Source organism: Portunus trituberculatus, chromosome 46 (assembly GCF_017591435.1).
Source record: "Portunus trituberculatus isolate SZX2019 chromosome 46, ASM1759143v1, whole genome shotgun sequence".
Classification (NCBI taxonomy): domain Eukaryota; kingdom Metazoa; phylum Arthropoda; class Malacostraca; order Decapoda; family Portunidae; genus Portunus; species Portunus trituberculatus.
The window spans coordinates 15,904,682-15,925,948 of NC_059300.1; the positions used below are offsets into that span (position 1 = coordinate 15,904,682).

Consider the following 21,267-nt stretch of genomic DNA (forward strand, 5'->3'; position numbering starts at 1 on the left):
ACTCAATAAATTTGTCACACATGACCGACCTTTTCTAAAACCAAATTGGCTATTTGATAATATTTTGTTGTCTTCAAGAAACTCAATCCATTGCTTCTTTATTACTTTTTCACACATCTTGCATATTACACTAGTTAGTGATACCGGTCTGTAATTTAAAGGTTCTTCCTTCCTTCCGCTCTTATATATGGGAACCACCTCAGCTCTTTTCCACTCCACTGGCACTGTTCCATTTTCTATTGAGCATTTTATGATGTTGTATATTGGACTTGCTAGTTCTTCCCTACATTCTTTCAGTATTCTGCCTGAGACTTCATCCGGTCCCATTGCCTTTTCCTCATCCAATTCCGTCATCAACTTTTTATTTCAAGCTTGGTTACTTTAATCTCTTTCATATAGACAGTCTCTCTATTACCCTGTGGTCTTTCAAATTTGGATTCCTTAGTAAAGACCTCATGAAATTTACTATTTAACAGTTCTGCCATACTTTTGGGTCTTCCACCATTCCGTTTTCTCCTTTTAACCTTTCTATTGTTTCTTTTTGTCTTATTTTTCCATTTATGAATCTGTAGAACAATTTTGGTTGTTCCTTACATTTTTCGACAATGTCCTTTTCATAGTTCTTTTCTTCTTCCTTTCTCACCTTAGCATATTCATTTCTTGCTGTTTTGAAGTTTTCCTTATTTTCTGGATTTCTGTTTCTTCTCCACCTTTTCCATGCTCCATCTCGTTTCTCCTTTGCCCTAGCACATCTTGCATTAAACCAATCTTTCTTTCCTTCTTCTTTAGGTCTATATTTTGGAACATATTCCTGACCCCAGTTTTGTATATTTCCAAAATAAGTTATATTTCTCTTGAACCGTTAATGAGTTTTCCATCTCCTCCCAGTTTACGTTTTAAAATAGTTCTTGAGATTCTCAATATCAGCCTTTCTGTAATTTAATCGGTCTCCTTTGTATGATTCATCTCTATCTTCCTTTCCTTCTTCTATATCCATTTCTAATATTACATGGTCACTCTTTCCCAATGGGCACTTGTATCTTATATCATCGTTAATTGGTATATCCCTTGTAAAAACTAGGTCTAATCTTGCCGGCTCATCGTTTCCTCTGAATCTTGTGTTTTCCTTTACTCTTTGGACCATCAAATTATCTATCATTAGGTTCAGGAATCTATCTCCCAGGCATCTTCCCCATACCACTTTCATAATTTTCCCAGTCTACCTCCTTACAGTTGAAATCTCCTACCAATATCACTTTTCTCCTTTCCTTAATGATTCTTGTAAGACTCCTTATTGTGTCATCTATCATGTCTCTATATTCTTGGTTAGTCCATGAGTTTGTTTTGGTGGCACATATGTTCCAATGATTGTTAACTCCTTTTGTTAATATGCATCTTAACATACAGTATTTCTGATTTTCCTTCCCCAAACTCCACTTGATTTACCACTATCTCCTTCCTTAACATCATCATGACTCCTCCTCCTCCTTTACCCACTCTGTCTCTCCTCCATATATTATACCTTTTATCTATGTCTATTTTATTGCCTCATTTAACTTTGTTTCCACCAGGCATACAATATCTGGTTCTTCTTTCTTTATGTAATCTCTTAATTCTAATTTACTAGATAAAATCCCATCTATGTTTGTATACATCATTTTAATCTCTTGTTCTTATCATTTTAGTTAAACTTGCTCCATTCTTTTCTCTTCTTTCTCTTTTATATACCATTTCCTTATCCTGTCTCCTATAATTCTCCAAAAATGCCTTCTTCTCCTCCTCTGACCTTTCATTATTTTTTCTCTTGCTTCTGCCACCAGTTCATTGTGTCTCTTCCTTTCCTCCTCGTTTCTATTTTTCTTTATATATATATCTTTGCAACCTTCTGTTTCTCTGAGTTTCGTTTTTCTATATAGTACTTCTTCTGCTGCTGCTTGTGATTTTAGTAATATCTTAATTGGTCTCACTGTTCCTTCTTGATATGGTCCCATTCTATGGATTTCTTCTACTTCCTCTTCTAAGTTCTGTCTATCCTCGTCATTCAGATGTTTTAGTAGGTCTTTTACTGATTTCATTTCGTCTTTTTCCCTTCTTGGTCTATATTTAACATTTTTTCTTTCAGTCCAAAAATAATTACACTCTTTTTTTTCCGCAATTTCTCTTACTAAATTTTCTTTTTTCTTGAGGACTCCTATCATTTTGCTTGTCATATTTTCATCTCTTTCTTTTAACTGTTCTTGAAATACTTCTTGAAATGATTCCTTGTCTTTCTTATCTTGGATTCTCCATGCTTGTACTTCTTTTTTAATCACGTCTTGTACTCTTTCTTCTTCTTTGTTAACTAGATCTTTTAGCTTATCTTTTTCTTTCTCGGCTTTACCGAGTACTTCTTCCATCAATTTCTTATAGTTCGCTATTTGCACTTTTAATTCTTCATTTTCGATTCTTAGCCTAGTTTCGTTTTCTTCCACTCTTTTTATCCTTTCTTTCAATTTCTGGAGCTCTTTATCCTGTTCTTCATTCTCTTTCATTCCCATACTCTCCTTTATCAATTTATCTAATTTACGTTCGATAGTCAAGACTATCAAATAGTGAAGTTTGCGCCGTATCAAAGCCTTCAAATTCTCTTTCTCCCTCACCAACATTGTCATCATCAGCTTTCATTCTTTCCCTTGTCACATACCTGCATTTAGATGGAATATCTTTCTCACTCATTATTATTTAACACTGTATTCATGGGAAAAAAAATGAGTCCACACTTATCGCCCAGGCCACTGTAAACCCAAAGAAAGTTAGTGAAGATCAGCTGATTCTCGGGAGCGATGGTATTGCGTCCTTCCTCTACTGCATCTCGTGTGTGTGTATTTACCTAGTTGTATTTACCTAGTTGTAGTTTTACAGGGCCTGGGCTTTATGCTCGTGTGGTTCTGTCTCCATATCTACACTTATCCAATTTTTCTTTAAAACTATGTACACTCTTTGCTGATACCACTTCCTCACTCAAACTGTTCCAAGTCTCAACACATCTTTATGGAAACTAAATTTTTAACATCTCTCAGACATCGTCCCTTCCTTAGTTTCTTACTATGCGATCTTGTGCTTCTAAAGTCATATTCTTCTCTCAGGATCAGTTTCTCATTATCCACTTCATCCATTCTGTTAATCAATTTATAAACTTGTATCAGATCCTCTCTCTTCTCTGCTCCAAGGTTGGTAGATCCATTGCCTTTAGTCTCTCCTCATATGCCATCCCTTTAAATTCTGGAACCATTCTTGTAGCCATTTTTTGTAGTCTCTCTAATTTTCTTATGTGTTTCTTTTTATGGGGAGTCCACACAACTCCTGCATATTCCAATCTAGGTCTTATTTTAGTACTTATCAATTTCTTCATCATTTCATTGTCCATATAGTGAAATGCTACTCCAATATTCCTTAGCAAATTATACGTCTCTCTGAAAATTCCATCAATATGGCTAACCGGTTGATTATTTTCTTCCATTGTCACTCCCAAGTCCTTTTCCTTTTTCCCTTTTTCTAGTTGTGTGTGTGTGTGTGTGTGTGTGTGTGTGTGTATATGTGTGTGTAATTCACCTCGGTCGCCTGCTGGTCATCCAGCTAGTCTTCCCCATTACGGAGCGAGCTCAGAGCTCATAGACCGATCTTCAGGTAGGACTGAGACCACAACACGCTTCACACACCGGGAAGGCGAGGCCACAACCCCTCGAGTTACATCCCATACCTATTTACTGCTAGGTGAACAGGAGCCACACATTAAGAGGCTTACCCATTTGTCTCACCGCGTCGGGATTCGAACCCGGGTCTCTCAATTGTGAGTGTGTGTGTTTTTACCTAGTTGTATTTACCTAGTTGTAGTTTTACAGGGCCTGGGCTTTATGCTCGTGTGGCCCTGTCTCCATATCAACACTTATCCAATCTTACTTTAAAAGTATGCACACTTGTTGCAGACACTACTTCTTCATTTAAACTGTTCCACGTCTCAATACATCTTTGCGGGAAACTATATTTTTTAACACCTCTCAGACATCTTCCTTTTCTCAGCTTTTTACTATGCGATCTTGTGCTTCGAATGTCATATTTTTCTCTCAGGATCAGTTTCTCTTTATCCACTTAGTCCATTCCGTTGATCAATTTATTAACTTGTATCATATCTCCTCTCTCTCTTCTTTGTTCCAGGGTTGGCAGATCCATAGCCTTTAATCTCTCCTCATATGTCATCCCTTCAAATTCTGGAACCATTCTTGTAGCCATTTTTTTGTAGTCTCTCCAACTTTCTTATGTGTTTCTTTTTATGAGGGGTCCACACTACTCCTGCATATTCCAATCTAGGTTTTACAGGGCCTGGGCTTTATGCTCGTGTGGCCCTGTCTCCATATCAACACTTATCCAATCTTACTTTAAAAGTATGCACACTTGTTGCAGACACTACTTCTTCATTTAAACTGTTCCACGTCTCAATACATCTTTGCGGGAAACTATATTTTTTAACACCTCTCAGACATCTTCCTTTTCTCAGCTTTTTACTATGCGATCTTGTGCTTCGAATGTCATATTTTTCTCTCAGGATCAGTTTCTCTTTATCCACTTAGTCCATTCCGTTGATCAATTTATTAACTTGTATCATATCTCCTCTCTCTCTTCTTTGTTCCAGGGTTGGCAGATCCATAGCCTTTAATCTCTCCTCATATGTCATCCCTTCAAATTCTGGAACCATTCTTGTAGCCATTTTTTTGTAGTCTCTCCAACTTTCTTATGTGTTTCTTTTTATGAGGGGTCCACACTACTCCTGCATATTCCAATCTAGGTCTTATTATAGTACTTATTAATTCTTTATCATTTCTTTTTCCATGTAGTGAAATGCTACTCCAATATTCCTTAGCAAATTATGTTTCTCTAAAAATTCTATCAATTTGGCTTTCCATCGTCACTCCTAAGTCCTTTTCCTTTTTAACTTTCTCTAGTTCTACTCCATCTCCCATCTTATATATTCCCATAGGTCGTCTTTCACTCTGTGTGTGTGTGTGTGTGTGTGTATTTACCTAGTTGTATTTACCTAGTTGTAGTTTTACAGGGCCTGGGCTTTATGCTCGTGTGGCCCCGTCTCCATATCTACACTTATCCAATCTTACTTTAAAAGTGTGCACACTTGTTGCAGACACTACTTCTTCATCTAAACTGTTCCACGTCTCAATACATCTCTGGAAACTATATTTTTAATATCTCTCAGACATCTTCCTTTCTCAGCTTTTTACTATGCGATCTTGTGCTTGGATGTCATATTCTTCTCTCAGGATCAGTTTCTCATTATCCACTTGGTCCATTCTGTTGATCAATTTATAGACTTGTATCAGGTCTCCTCTCTCCTTCTTTGTTCCAAGGTTGGTAGATCCATAGCCTTTAGTCTCTCCTCATATGTCATCCCTTCAAGATCTGGGACCATTCTTGTAGCCATTTTTGTAGCCTCCAATTTTCTTATGTGTTTCTTTTATGAGGGGTCCACACTACTCCTGCATATTCCAATCTAGGTCTTATTATAGTATTTATCAATTTCTTCATCATTTCTTTGTCCATGTAGTGAAATGCTACTCCAATATTCCTCAGCAAATTATGTTTCTCTAAAAATTCTATCAATATGGCTTACTGGTTGATTGTTTTCTTCCATCGTCACTCCTAAGTCCTTTTCCTTTTTTACTTTCTCCAGTTCTACACCATGTGTGTGTGTGTGTGTGTGTGTGTGTGTGTGTGTGTGTGTGTGTGTGTGTGTGTGTGTGTGTGTGTGTGTGTGTGTGTGTGTATTTACTTAGTTGTATTTACCACGTATTTGTTCCACGTCTCAACACATCTTTATGGGAAACTATATTTTTTAACATCTTTCAGACATCTTTCCTTTCTCAGCATTTTACTATGCGATCTTGTGCTTCGAATGTCATATTCTTCTCTCAGGATCAGTTTCTCATTATCCACTTGGTCCACTTCATTGATCAATTTATAAATTTGTGTCAGATCCCCCACTCTCCCTTCTCTGTTCCAGGGTTGGTGGATCCATAGCCTTTAGTTTCTCCTCATATGTCATCTCTTCAAATTCTGGAACCATTCTTGTAGCCATTTTTTGTAGTCTCTCCAACTTCCTTATGTGTTTCTCTTTATGAGGGGTCCTCACTGCTCCTGCATATTCCAATCTGGGCCTTATTATAGTACTTATCAATTTCTTCATCATTTCTTTATCCAAGTAGTGAAATGCTAATCCAATATTCTTTAGCAAATTATGTCTCTCTGAAAATTCTATCAATATGGCTTACTGGTTGATTGTTTTTTTCCGTTGTCGCTCCCAAGTCCTTTTCGTTTTTTACTTTTTCCAGTTCTACTCCATCTCCCATCGTATTGATTCCCGTGGGTTGTCTTTCACTATTTCCCATTTCCATGACATGGCTTTTGTCCACATTGAATTCCTTTGTGTGTATTTACCTAGTTGTAGTTTTACAGGGCCTGGGCTTTATGCTCGTGTGGCCCTGTCTCCAAATTTACACTTATCCAATCTTTTTTTTTTTTTTTTTTACATTACAAGGGCACTGGCCAAGGGCAAACAAAGTGTTGGAAAAAAAAAATCCCGCTGGTTGCCAGGCCCTGTTAAGAGGAAAGTAGAAAGAGAAAAAACAAAAAAATCTAAAAGGAGGGTCCAGTTAACGTAAGAGGTGTCTTGACACTCCTCTTTTGAAAGAGTTTAAGTCATAGGCAGGTGGAAATACAGACACAGGTAGAGAGTTCCAGAGTTTACCAGTGTAGGGAATGAAGGAGTGAAGATACTGGTTAACTCTTGCATTAGGAAGATGGACAGAATAGGGATGAGAAGAAGTAGAGAGTCTTGTGCAGCGAGGCCGCAGGAGGGGGAAGGCATGCAGTTAGCAAGTTCAGAAGAGCAGACAGCATGAAAACAGCGGTGAAGACAGATAAAGATGCAACATTGCGGCGGTGACTTAAAGAATCAAGACAGTCAGTTAGAGGAGAAGAGTTGATAAGACGAAAAGCTTTAGATTCCACCTTGTTTAGTAAAGCTGTGTGTGGATCCCCCAGACATGAGAGCCATACTCCATACACGGGCGGATAAGGCCCTTGTACAGAGCAAGCAGCTGGGAGGGAGAGAAAAATGGACGAAGACGCCATAGGACACCTAACTTCTTGGAAGCTGATTTAGCAAGAGTAGAGATGTGAAATTTCCAGTTTAGATTTTTAGTGAAGGATAGACCGAGTGTGTTTAATGTAGAGGAGAGGGGAAGTTGAGTGTTATTGAAGAAGAGAGGATAGTTGTCTGGAAGGTTATGTCGAGTAGATAGTTGTAGAAATTGAGTTTTTGAGGCATTGAACAAAACTTTAAAAGTGTTCACACTCGTTGCAGACACTACTTCTTCATTCAAATTGTTCCACGTCTCAATACAGCTTTGCGGGAAACTATACTTTTTAATAACTCTTACACATCTTCCCTTCCTCAGCTTCTTACTTTGCGATATTGTGTTTCGATTGGCATATTCTTCTCTCAGGATCAGATACTCATTGTCCACTTGGTCCATTCTGTTTATCAATTTATAAACTTGTATGATATCCCCTCTCTCCCTTCTCTGCTCCAATGTTGGAAGATCCAAAGCCTTTAGTCTCTCCTCATATGTCATCCCTTCAAGTTCTGGGACCATTCTTTTAGACATTTTTTGTAATCTCTCCAGCTTCCTTATGTGTTTTGTTTTGTGAGGGGTCCACACTACTCCTGCATATTCCAATCTGGGTCTTATTATAGTACTTATCAGTTTCTTCATCATTTCTTTGTCCATGTAGTGAAATGCTATTCCAATATCCCTTAATAAATTGTGTCTCTGAAAATTCTATCAATATGGCTTGCCGGTTGATTATTTTCTTCCATCGTCACTCCCAAATCCTTTTCATTTTTTAACTTTCTCCAGTTCTACTCTATCTCCTATCTTATAGATTCCCTCTGGTCGTCTTTCACTCTTTTCCATTTCAATGACATGGCTTTTGTCCACATTGAATTCAATCTCCCACTTTTTATTCCATTCCCAGATCTTATTTAGGTCTTCTTGCAGTATTTCACAATCTTCTTTTTGCTTTATAATTCTGCACAGTTTCGCATTGTCCGCAAACAGATTTATGTAGCTCTTCACTCCTTCTGGCATGTCATTTATATAAATGAGAAAAGTATTGGCGCCAATACTGACCCCTGTGGCACTCTGCTTTCTATTGCTCTCCACTTGGACTTCATATCTTTGACTACCGTCCCTATTTCTCTCCCCCTCAAATAATTTTCCATCCATCTCAATGTGTTTCCTTTTAAACCACCCTTCTCCTCTAATTTCCACAATAGCCTTGCATGTGGCACTTTATCAAATGCCTTTTTTAAATCCAAGTAAATACAATCAACCCATCCCTCTCTCTCTTGTACCCTATCAACTATTGTAGAGTAGAAACTCAGTTAATTTGTTACACACGACCGACCTTTACTAAAGCCAAATTGGCTATTTGATAGTAATTTGTTGTCTTCAAGGAACTCAATCCATTGCTTCTTTATTACTCTTTCACACATCTTACATATTACAGTAGTTAGTGATACTAGTCTGTAATTTAGAGGTTCTTCCTTCCTTCCGCTCATATATATGGCAACCACCTCAGCTCTTTTGCTCGAGGGGAGTACGTGAGGAGGTTTATGAACGTCGCTGTGAGGGTTGGTTTCTGTCTCCCAGATCACTATCAGAATCACTACTGGAGTCTTCACTTTCTTCTGTCTCAATAAAAAAAAAAAACTGTCTTCATTTTCATCACTGTCCTCAATGTCACTACCGAGTAACTCTGACATAACATCACTCAAAGTACCATTTCCTTTTTCTGGGTCATAGGGGTTGCCAGATGTTGCCTTGAAATGGGAAAAGATTACCTATTGTGTGGGAAGATATGTCTCAAGGGTTAAGGAGGTGAGCGAGAAAATTTGCCAGATACCTCCACTTGCCCCAGGACCAATAGTGAGGGGGAGAGATTCAAACGTTTAGCGTGGAAAAGTCATGATTTCTGGAATGATCCCCGCCTCTCCGCACGAGACGCTACAATCATCCTGAAACGATCACTGTACATTAAGGGTTAATTTGGTGAAAAGCCTAGGACCCTCAGCAATACCATCAGGCAAGCATGTAAACTGATAAACCTTTCCTTGCCAAATGAAACATAGAAAACATTGGTGCTCTTCTGCAATATTGACAGAATAATAGGCATCAATTGAAGTTAAAAAATCACATTCATTAACGAGCCAGATAGCTTGTTCAAAATTCTCCTTTTTAAAGTGTTTGTATGGTAGGTGTTTATTTAATTTTTCCAAATTTAGCAACATCCTATATGCATCATTCTTCTTTTGTCTAAAAGAAAATTGGCAAAATAACTTGGCTCTCTATTCTCTGCATAATTTGAATGACCTTAAGTTTAAGGAACCTGTCAATTTCCTCAGAAATGATACATGTCTCAGTGTCATTGAAAATGTATTCCAATTCTCCTGAAAATTAATGGCTTATTTCATCCACCTTAATTTAATGTCCAGGTGACAACCGGTAACAGTATCCAAAATGGCTGGGTCACTGATAATTTTACGCCATTCATTAGTAAAGTAGTGAAGCCTGCCAGCCTCAAAAACTTTACTTGCCTCTACTGTAGCTGGGGCCTGTGCTGGCCCCGGCTCCTGGCATTTTTTTTTTGGAACGGAGTCCTGGCATGTAGTGTAGTGCCGCTGAGCACCTCTAGCCCCGTGCTGCAGCTGACCATAAGGCTGGTACCTTGAGAAACTCCTGTGCGAAGGTTAACCCCAGTAACATATTGTTCTGGTCCCTGTGAAAGGCCACGCAGAGGTGAGCTTCTTGGCTATGAACTTGTTCTTAAATTTTTCAGTCTTCAACTTGCTTGGTGGACTGAGAAACATCATCACCGAATAGGAAACAAGTAACTGGCACCTTGCTGGAACAAAGGTGCATGTACTTGTGATTGATCTTGCGTTTCATGGCGAAACGCCTTGCCAAGTTGTTCTTGTAATTAACATTACCCAACAAGGCCAATGCTTCATTAAGCATGCCCACTTCTCGAGCTGCCTTTAGTAGATCTCTGTCATGAGTAACCTTATCCAGCGCCAGAAAGGACTTTATAACAATTGTTGCTGCCTGCAGGATGTCCTTGCTAACATCCTGTAAACGGTGATCCGTCTTCTTTGCGTCACTTTTAAGCGCATCCAAAACCTCTGGATTGCAATCCACTGGAACTTGGGCATGGCAATTCTTCAGTTTCTTAGTAATATCATCTTCACAAATAAGCTTGTAATCTTCACCACGTATTCTGTCAATAAACAGAAACTTCACCATTTCTGCTACCTGTTGGTCAATGTCCTCAGAGACTGTATCCAGAGACCAAAAAATCTTAGCATTATGCATTAATACACTGTCACTAAGTTCTGCTCAGTGAGAGCACCATCTTCACAGATAGGATCAGGGAATCCAGCGAAATTGTGAACAGGTGAACTATTGTGCTACGTACCTTGAGAAGTACTTGTTCCTTCATTCACCCTGCTCAGCGTGGTGGCAGGCGGCAGTCTGTCCCTTTTCAACTTTTTCACTTCATCCCTTAACTCTGCAAGGGCCGTCAAAAGCACGTCCCAAGGGACGGCATCCTGTGAGGTAGGTAAGCGTGGCAAAGTGGAGAGCTTGTTGACACCTGCAGGCCCAAGTGTACCATGGCCCGGCAAGTGGTTAGCCTCCCGCAAACTTTCAGGCTGGGGGAGACCACTGGAGAACCACTTCACCTAACCTGATTATGGGCATTCCTGCTGGTCCTGGAACCCAGGAGGGAGCCCAAGGAAGGGCCAGTGGACTCCTCTCCAGAAGATGACATGGCTGTCACCCTGTGGTACAACAACAAGAGGTGTCAGGTCGGTACATCTGCTACACAATAAATATAGTCATTTGAACGGCTCTACCCACTCCAAGGATTGGATAATGGTAGAAGGCACTGTCCCAGCGTAACGGGTGACGTGGCGTTACCTGAAAAGAGAAAAACACCAAACCAAGTTCCTGTGTAACGAATGTCTGCCCAGCGTGATGGCGTGCAAGCGAATGATTGCATGACGTGGCAAAGCGTATCTCATGGGGAAGCTCCACTCCGCAGAGGGTGACTTGGTGAAGTAAAATTAATAATTATGGGTAAGTATGTAGATAAAAATGGATTTTACATTAAAAAATCCTATTTGGATAACCTGGTAAAAATTCAAGGTGCAGATGGTAAGCCTTGTGGCAAACCGGTAAATTGGAAAGGTTGATCCCTCCAAAAAAATCTAATCCATTTCCTATCTTCTGGCCTCACATAAACTGAAAAATAAACATTCCTGAAATCACAGGTAGCAAAAAAGCAGTCAGGTTCGATTAGCTTGACAACCTACTTAAGGTGTTAATTTTTAAGTGAACATGAGGAATATATTCATATATTTCTTCAAGGTTCAAAATTACTCTAGCTATTCCATCTTTCTTCATAACAGGAAAAATATTGGAAAAGAAACCTTGACCAACAATTGACTCACAGCTTTCAACCACTCCACAGTCAATAAACTCCAACATGGCACTATCTAGGGCAGAGTGATCAGTTAGAGAAAGGTGAAGAGGTATAGACAGTACTGTTTTGGTAGGTGGAGCAGGAAACTCAATGACCTTACCATGGACAACATCATGGATTCCCTTATCTATAGATAAGGCCTGCTATAACTGTCTGGCAGCAAAAATTTTACTCCTGATAAAATTGTTAGGGGTGATCTGCAAGGAGTATGGAATGTTACTTACTGAAAGGGCGCCTATTGGCGAGTCTTGTATGGCCACACCCTCTTCTCCTTGTGCAGCTTCTGGCCTAAAAAAGGCCTGGAGGAGGTCCTTGACTGTGACTGTGAGGGATGAAAAGACCGCCTGGAAGTTGATTTGTAGGGGGCAAACCTTTGTAGTCCAGACATCCTATGAGGACAAAATGAGGTTCTCTCCAGTTTCCTGGTCTTGCGAATTTCATCACACTTTGTGATGTCAAAAGGGAACAGTTCTTCCCTTCAATCTACACAATCCCATTTGCAGAGTTCAGGTAGGGCCAAATCATTAACATGGATCTGAGCCACTTCTTTCTGCAGATGGTTCACATAGTTGAATGCTGAGGCCAAAAATCTAAGGCTATTATTAAGCCCTTCCAAGTAGGAGGAGACCTGCTTTCCTTTTCCTTCCCTAATATCACTGATACACTCTGCCAGAGGAATAAGGGCCTTGGAAACCAGTCCGTTGGTATGGAAGAGCCACATATCTATAAGCTTGCCACCAACAGTCTTGGCAGAGGTGATAGCTGAGTTAGTCGCCAGAACAGATAAGTTCTGCACATACTGGAGAGTTTTATCTTACCACAGGTTGACTTCACGCCGTCAGAGGATGGCCTGCACCTTAGACTAGCATTCAAGATGGTAGCCAGATGCTCAGAAAGGGACTCACCTTTCTCTTCCTCTCCTTGGAAGTGACCTGACAACTCCTCAAGTGCACAAAGGAAGTCAGTATTATCACTTCCTGCATCAGGGTAGACCAGCTGGAGAATACCTAATGAATCCAGCTCCATTAAGGGGTCAGAAGCACCCTCAGGAATTTCACCTTCCTTGTTACCAGAGGAGGTCGCAGTAAAGCCATAAAAATCAGCACTGCTCCCGACAGAGGCAGTGGTAGTTGGTGGGTTCCCATCCAACTTTGCAATCAGGCCACTAATAACCATGCTTAGATGGTCAGGTTGAGTCCCTGGCAGAGTGGTCAGCTGATGGAAGAGGAGTGTGTACATCATGACTTGGGTCTGCAACAGAAGGCAGTAAAGTGCAAACCACCTCTTGTTTAGCTCCGTTGTCCTTCTGCCCGTCTCTCTTCTTATCCTCCCCCACCGGGAGAGCTTTCTCTCAGCTGAGCCGCTTGCTAGCCAACAATGAGGAAAAACGTCTCAGCGTTTCCAGAACACTGTCCCTGTCCATTCAAAATGACACTGCATCCAAACCACAACTCTGGGTCACTAACAGGGAGTGAGACCCAGAAACAACAATCCTTGGATTGTGTTCATTGTCGCCAAAAATCTCCAAGCATCAGCAGGGAAAGGAGAGAGCTTACTAGGACAACTCTTTAGAGAAGCCAGTAAGAGAGGAAAAGGTTGGCAGACCGGAGGGAGCAGTGTCTAGACTGTATGAAGGTCGGCAGTGAACTGACGTGAGGCGTGCATGGCAGGCATCTCATTGGATTCCTCAGTGATGTCAGTTTAAATTTTGTGAAGTGAAATTTAAGTTAAAGTTGGATAAAAGTAAATATGGAAACAGGTAACTTTCAAGTTTTCTTTTAATTTCATGACTATACTTTCCTATGACTTGCTCTCGTGCCCACAGTCTTGAATCTCCTGAGTTTTCCACCATCTGGCTTCAACTCAATAGTCACTCGATAACTAAATTTATCTGTGCTGTCTATCTCTCCACTAACTCCTCTGACTATAGTAAATTCTTTGACTATTTAACTTTTAAAGTGGGGCACATTCTGTCCCTCTATCCTTTCATGGAGATTTCCATCCTTGGAGATTTCAATGTTCACCACCAGCTTTGGCTTTCTTCTCCCTTCATTGACCATCCTGGTAAACTAACCTTCAACTTTGCTATCCTTCATGACCTAGAGCAACTGGTGCAACACCTTACTTGTATTTCTGACCATCTTGGAGATACGTGCAACATTCTTGACCTTTTTCTTACCTCTAATCCTTCTACTTATGCTGTTAGGGTGGTGTCACATGGGTGCCTTTATTGACATCTCCCAGAATCAAGATGCCAGTAGTGGCATCTACCAGCATCTTCCGGCATCTTATCTACTGAATCTTGGAGCTCGCTCATGATTGAACTCTTTTGGCATCTTCCAGTATTTTTGTTTGTAAACATTGCTATACGGTCACACAAAGACTCACATACATGTGAGATATTTTGAACAAGAAACAAATAACCAATTATGTAATTATATAAATCAAAAGTGTAGGAAACAGAGAGAGAGAGAGAGAGAGAGAGAGAGAGAGAGAGAGAGAGAGAGAGAGAGAGAGAGAGAGTTCAGGAGAGGGAGGTTTTAGCCCAGTTGTGCTGCTGTAGGATTATCCCTCAGGTCAATGGGATAAATCATAGTGAGGTATCAAGATGGTCTAAGTGTCATGTAGTCTTTGGGTTGAATGGATATTTCATGAAGCCACACACCTCTAAGCTCATTTCCCTCAGTAGTCTATGGTACATGCTCTCTTCTCTGCATTGAAGCCACTATCTTGCCCAGACATGTTTTCTGTGTATAATTCTTTGAATAATCAGTAAATTAAGACCCATTATAGATGGTCATCATTCATTATCTGGTTTGTTATGGTTTGAGGAGGAGACAACTGACGCACAGGAGCGTCACGTGTGATGAACCTGTCAGTAGCAGGAGTGAAAAGCATCTCAGAGCATCTTCTTGCAGAAAAATACTTAAGTTTGATGCCACCTTTACCCTATCTTCTTTGTTGGGCCCCCTCCAATCACAACCTCATATCTGTATCTTGTCCTATTTTTCCTATTCCTCCTCGGGATACCCCAAAGCAGAGGTGCCTCTGGCAGTTTGCCTCTACCAGTTGAGTGGGATCTGAGTAGGTATTATGCTGATTTTTCCCTGAAATGATTACTGTTTCTGCATCAGAGACCCATCTCTGTGTGCTGAACACATAACAGAGGTGATAGATAGTGTTTGGTATGGAGGCATACATTCCTTGTTCTTTTTCTCATTCTAAACTTTTTAAATCTTGGTGTAACACAGCCTGTTCTCATGCTATACATGATGGAGAGGTTGCCCACAAATGGTACTTGAGCCTTCTATAACCTGAATCTCATTACTTTATATTTCTGCACGGAATCATGCAAAGTCTGTTCTTCAACTTGCCAAACACTCCTTCATAAATAGAAAATGTCAAAATCTTTTAAACTCTAACTCCTCTCGAGACTTGTGGCATCTGGCCAAAAACATCTCCAGTAATTTTATTTCTTCCTCTTTTCCTCCTTTATTTCATCCTAATAGTGCACTGCCATCTCATCTGTTTCTAAAGTTGAACTCTCTCAAATCTTTGCTAACAACTCCGCCTTGGATTATTCTGGGCTTGTCCCTTTCTCTCCTCCTCCCTCAGATTATTTCATGCCTTCAGTTAAGATTCTTTGTAATGGTGTTTTCCATGTCCTCATTGGCCTAGACTCACAGAAGGCTAATGGACCTAATGGGGTCCCTCCTATTGTTCTCAAAAACTGTGCTTCCATGATTGCATCTTTCCTGGCCAAATTCTTTCAACTATGTCTGTTAACTTCTACCTTTCCTTCATGCTGGAAGTTTTCCTACATTCAGCCTTTTCCTAAAAAGGGTGACTGTTTTAATTCCTCAAACTACTGCCTTATAGCTTTAATCTCAATAAGAAGATTCTCAAACATCTATCACTTCACAACCTCCTATCTGATTGCCCGTATGGCTTCTGTCAAAGTTGCTCTACTGGTGATCTTCTGGCTTTTCCTACTGAGTTTTGGTCAGCCTCTTTTAAAGATTTCAGTGAAACTTTTGCAGTTGTGTTAGACATCTCAGAAAGCTTGTGATATAGTCTGGCTCAAAGCTTTGATTTCAAAACTGCCCCCCTACAGTTTCTATCCTTTTTTGCAATTTGATCTCAAGTTTCCTTTCTGACTCTTCTATTGCTGCTGTGGTAGATGGTCACTGTTCTTCTCCTAAATCTATTATTTTTACAATATTTTCTTTGGTTTCTTTCATAGATAAATTTGACAATCACCTTTCTTTTGTTCAGAGCACCACAATTGGGATGAAGAGCATACAATTTATAAATAATTTTGAAGTAATGGTTTTATTAATATGTTCAAGCAAAAATTATCATGATAAACCATGTTGTGGGTATGCATGTTCTGTTTATTTGTTTATTTACGTGTTTATTAATCAAAATGAAAAACAAAAACTGTTAATTTTCATTTGGTCAGAGCACCGCAATTGGGAAGCAAATTAGGAATTATACAATATGTATTTCTTAGAAAGAGCTACCATCTCAATTAGAGAATATTCAATTTTCTTACTTTTATTTCCAAAGAATTCTTATTTGTACACTATGTGGCAAAGTCACTATTTTTTCAATACTATTTTCTAAAATAAATCATGAAAATTAAATATGAACATAATTTTTTTTGTTTATACTTTCATCATCCGACAAGATGTTTTCTTTTTCAAATCTTATCAAGTGTAATTCAATAAAGATGATCCATGTATTTTTTTCAATATTTTTGCAGTGGTTCCAAATGGAGTCATGATACTATTAGTATTAGTGGAATTTGGCATTTCTGTTTAAGGGTTAAAAAGGAGATTTGAGGACATTTGTCCCAGATTTTTGGCTAACTCTGTTAATTTTTAAGGAAACTGGCAATGAAGTGGGCCTTTTCTTTTTGTTTTTTATTGTCCTTGGCCAGCTTCCCCTATTTCATAAAAGGAAAAAAAAATTCTACTGTTTTGTTTTAGAGATGGTTGGGCAGATCCATGCAGCTCAGAAAGTGCGTGATGAAGCAATGATGTCTCGAATAAAGCTGGCCAATGAGGAACGTGATGCAGCCCTCACCCATAGCCGGGTCCTCATGGAGAAGCTTAGTCTATCACCCCAGGGCACATCCACTGCCTCCTGTAGTGCTGTAGAAGCATCAGACCTAGTAAGTAGGGTTTGTTCCAATTTGTTTATATATTACTGGCAGACTAGTCTGAAAATTTTAAAACTTTGACATATTTCTATTTCTGGTATCTACAGTATATACTTAAGTTTGTTTCCTAATAGACTTGATCTTTTCAAAGTGAGATAAATACTTTACTTTATCTGTATCATTTGAATCCTGCTTGATTACTAAATAAAAAAAGACATGAAGATTAGGGTTCCCTTTATTTTGGCATCTGCCATTTTCTTTCCTTAATGAAGATATAGTAAGAAAAGTCATAGAAACTTCAGAAAAGAAAAAAAAGAAAAGGAATTGCTGTTGGTAGTTCTTGTGACCCTCCACATATTCGTGGAATAAAACATCCGAAAGGAATTTTAACATATGGGTAGACAAAGCAGCAGCACATAATGTAAGATTTATTTTTTTGGAATCAGTAGTATAAGTAATGCAGACATACATGAGAATATTATCACAATACCAGCATGAACACCCATCTGGAGGCAATAGTAGCTGCACGAGTTCTCCAAGACGCAGTGACAGACGCTATCAAAAGTCTGGTGATCTGATGCCTTCCTTAATGACCTCAGGGAGCCCTTACACATCCTCACCTCCTACCTTCACACAAGTATGTACCAATTATTAAAGTGCTATTGTTGTGCTATTGTTGTGCTATTGTTGTGAAGTGATGTGCTGTTTCTTTGTGTTTTTCTTGTACACTCAACCCTCCACTATCATGCCTAATTGGTGCATTTATCACTATGCACTAACCAAAATCATCATAGCTAAAGTAAAGAACCTATGGTAATAATTAATTTTGACACTAGGACCTCCAAGCTGTCATTTTCTTGTCACATTTTGCCCAGTTTTTATACCATATAATCGTATAAGAATGAAGAAATAATAGTATAAAAAAAACTTCAAGAATTATAATAACATACATTTTAAAGCATTTTATTAAGCGTATTTGACGGCATATAGGACGCACACCCATGTCAGCAAATCAAATTCAGGAAACAAAGTTTTTAGTGTATTTAACCCCTTCCAGGAGGAGGATCTGTATATAGATGTTTTGAAATTGGGAATTTTGTCAGATAGTCTATATAAAGATGTTTGTCATGATTTTACCGCACTAAGTTGTAGCACGGTCTGTATATAAACTATTCCTTACAAGTAACAAAGTTCATAAAATAAATCATTACTTCACATCTGAAATACCCAAACACTTGCCAACATTGCCTCTGAAGCCAGTCATCACTTGTGCTTTGTCAGTCATGTATGTGCTGAACATATAAGCTTATATTGGGATATTTTTTCTCTTATTATCAGTCTATCATGTCAAAGAGAAAGAACTGTACCATACACTACCAGCATTGCCTAAAACTGAATAGGTACAAAAGGAGTATAGGAAAAATATGAAGAAAAAGGGTAGTAAATTACATTCAGGTCACAAGTCCTGGATGTGGGTATCTCCAAACATTCATGGAAATATATTAACATACATTATCACCAATCAAACATAAATAACTTGTATATAGATTCAGTTGTGTGTTCAGTTTTGCAGCAGAATCTATATATAGATTCAATTGTTTGTTGAGTTTTGTGGCAGAGTCTATATATAGATGTCAATCTGGAATGCCCATTCATGGGGAAACTGTATATAGACATATGGATGAAAGTTGGCACAGTCTGTATGTAAACAATTTTTTATTTTGTAGTACACTCATCTGCCCTGCCACTGGGAAGGGGTTAAGCATATACTGTTGAATGCAATCTAGCAACACTTTACATGAGCAGAAAACATTTCTCTTTCCTTATGCTCTTCGGTTGGTCTTCCTGTTGTTGCCAGACACTTATTATTTTTGCCATAGGTAGTGGCCCGAAATTCCATGCTGCTGCTCTATTTACATGCTTCTTGGCATAATTTACCACTTATAGTTAATAGGAGATTGTGTAGCTCAATCTTTTTTTCTCTTGCTGCCTTAATGATTAAGGTGTTGATGTGTTTTGTTATGATCACGAATTGTTAGATTAAGTGAGTACTTACCAAGTATGAAGTTTGATCATAATTTCACTAACATTTAAACTGCATCACTGAGATATTAAAAATGATATATATATATATATATATATATATATATATATATATATATATATATATATATATATATATATATATATATATATATATACTAGTCCTCGATTTATACGGTAGATGCCTTCCAGAATGGACCGTATAAATTAAAAATCGTATAAAGTAAGGAATGAATACCAACTCCCTAGACTTTTTTTTAGTATAAAAGAGCAGACATGAGCTTTGTACAGTATCTCCAGCTCCTTTCCATCAAGCAGCCATGCAATCCTCATCAACGTGACTCCCAGCACATCCACTTTGTACCTTGGTTGAACAGCCTCACCCTCCAGGGCAAGGCTCAGGGGCATCCTTGCACCACTACCACTACCACTACCACTACCACTACCACTACCACTACCATCACCACCACCACCACCACCACCACCACCACTGCCACCACCACCATCACCATCACCACTCCCATCACCATCACCACCATCACCACCACCACTGCCACCACCACTAGACTTTGAAGGATTTGTTCAAAACAAAATAATCTTTCACTGTATGTATACATTTTGCATTAAACAAAATTATTTTATTAGTACAGGACATACCTTCTTACTCTATTTTCCTACAGTACCTCCTCCTCTGATATGTCACCACTGTCGTCGTCCGTCTCTGATTTCACTTCTTGATTTGGTGTGTGCGGTCAGAAGTAACTTGTTATTGATTGCTTTTTTTTTTTTCTGTTTTTCTTTGAGAAGAACCTCATAACATGCCATTCTTTCCATGACCTCTCTGATGACGGCAGTGCTTCTTTTGATATTTGGGTAATTTTCCTCTAGAATTTTCATTGACTGCACCAACAAGTCCATACATTTAGACAAATTGGCTGTTGTGAGGGCTCGCTGAGGTTGTCCCAATGTGTCTGCTGCTGCTGCTGCTGCTGCCTCTGCCTCTTCCATTATCTCCACTCTCTCTTTTTCTATGTCTAAAAGATCTTCATTGGAGAGCTCTTCTCTATGTGACTGTAGCAAGTCGTCAATGTCTTCCTGTTCCAATTCTTCGAATCCAACTTGTTGTGCAAGACGAAGAATTTTGACATTGGCATTGGTGACGTTGTCACATGTTAAATCCTTTAAAGTCATGAGCGAACTGAGGGCACAGTTTCTTCCAAACTCTGTCAAGACATGACCTGGGCATCTCCTCCCATGACTCCTTGATAAATTTCAGCGTGTCTTTCACTGAAAATTGCCACCAATAATCACGGACTGTGATGTTTTTGTGCTCTGTCACTTTCACCAGATGAGCCAAAGTAGAGCATAGGTAATACGCCTTGAACGTGGAGATGATTCCCTGGTCACAAGGCAGAAGCAGGGAAGTAGTGTTTGGCGCAAAAAAACAATTTTTACATTGCTGCTGATGTCTGCCAAAATTTTGAAGGGCAAATATTCATGTTTGCAGTACACCTCCAGTTCACGGTGAAGCTTGGTCTTGAAGTAATCCCCGAACACCGACCCAGTCATCCAGCCTTTCGTGTTGGCATATCAATAGATTGGCAGGAAGGCCTTGTCGTAACCCCAGCAAAGAAAAATATGCAGCATAAGATTTACATACGATTCCCCGATAATAATATTTCTCTCTCTCTCTCTCTCTCTCTCTCTCTCTCTCTCTCTCTCTCTCTCTCTCTCTCTCTCTCTCTCTCTCTCTCTCTCTCTCTCTCTCTCTCTCTCTCTCTCTCTCTCTCTCTCTCTCTCTCTCTCTCTCTCTCTCTCTCCCTCTCGCTCCACGTGTTGCCAGTGTCGAGTTCTATAAAACATGTCATACAGTCAGTCCCATATGTGCAAAATAAAAGAAAATAAAAAGTGGAAAGAAATGATGCATAATGATAAAAAAAATAAAGGGATGTTGCATCAGAGTTTAAATACCCAGAGCTAGCAGACATTTAAACTGTAAAACCCACCAAGGCACTCTAACACCTGGCAGCGTTGCACACCATGTGCGGCTGTGTCTGACTGATTCAAGCAGTTTTCAAAAATATAAATACGTATTTTTGACCGAAAAAATGGTTTTCCCCCTTAATTTTACAGAACAACTCTTACCTTGATGGCTCAAGGATTCTCGGAGTGGTATACCAGTGTTGGCTTGAGTTTGTAATCGCCTTCCGCATTGGCCCCCAGCAACAGCGTCAATCGGTCCTTAGAGGCTTTAAATCCTGGGGCAGAAGCTTCTTGTTTGGCAATATATGTACGGCTTGGCAGTTTCTTCCAGTAGAGGCCAGTCTCATCAATGTTGAACACTTGCTTTGGGGAATAATCACCATCTTCTATAATTTTCTGCAGTACAGCAGGATACTCTGCTGCAA

General features: G+C 39.3%; 1 protein-coding gene across 1 annotated transcript in view; it reads left to right on the plus strand.

The window, feature by feature from the left end:
* LOC123519806 (AF4/FMR2 family member lilli-like) overlaps nt 1–21,267 on the plus strand; it is a 215,282-nt gene that overhangs the window by 165,302 nt on the left and 28,713 nt on the right. Inside the window, exons 6-7 of the mRNA XM_045281324.1 lie at nt 16,644–16,828; nt 17,310–17,453. Of these exons, the coding sequence (XP_045137259.1) occupies nt 16,644–16,828; nt 17,310–17,453 (329 nt within the window). The remainder of the gene's footprint in view (nt 1–16,643; nt 16,829–17,309; nt 17,454–21,267) is intronic.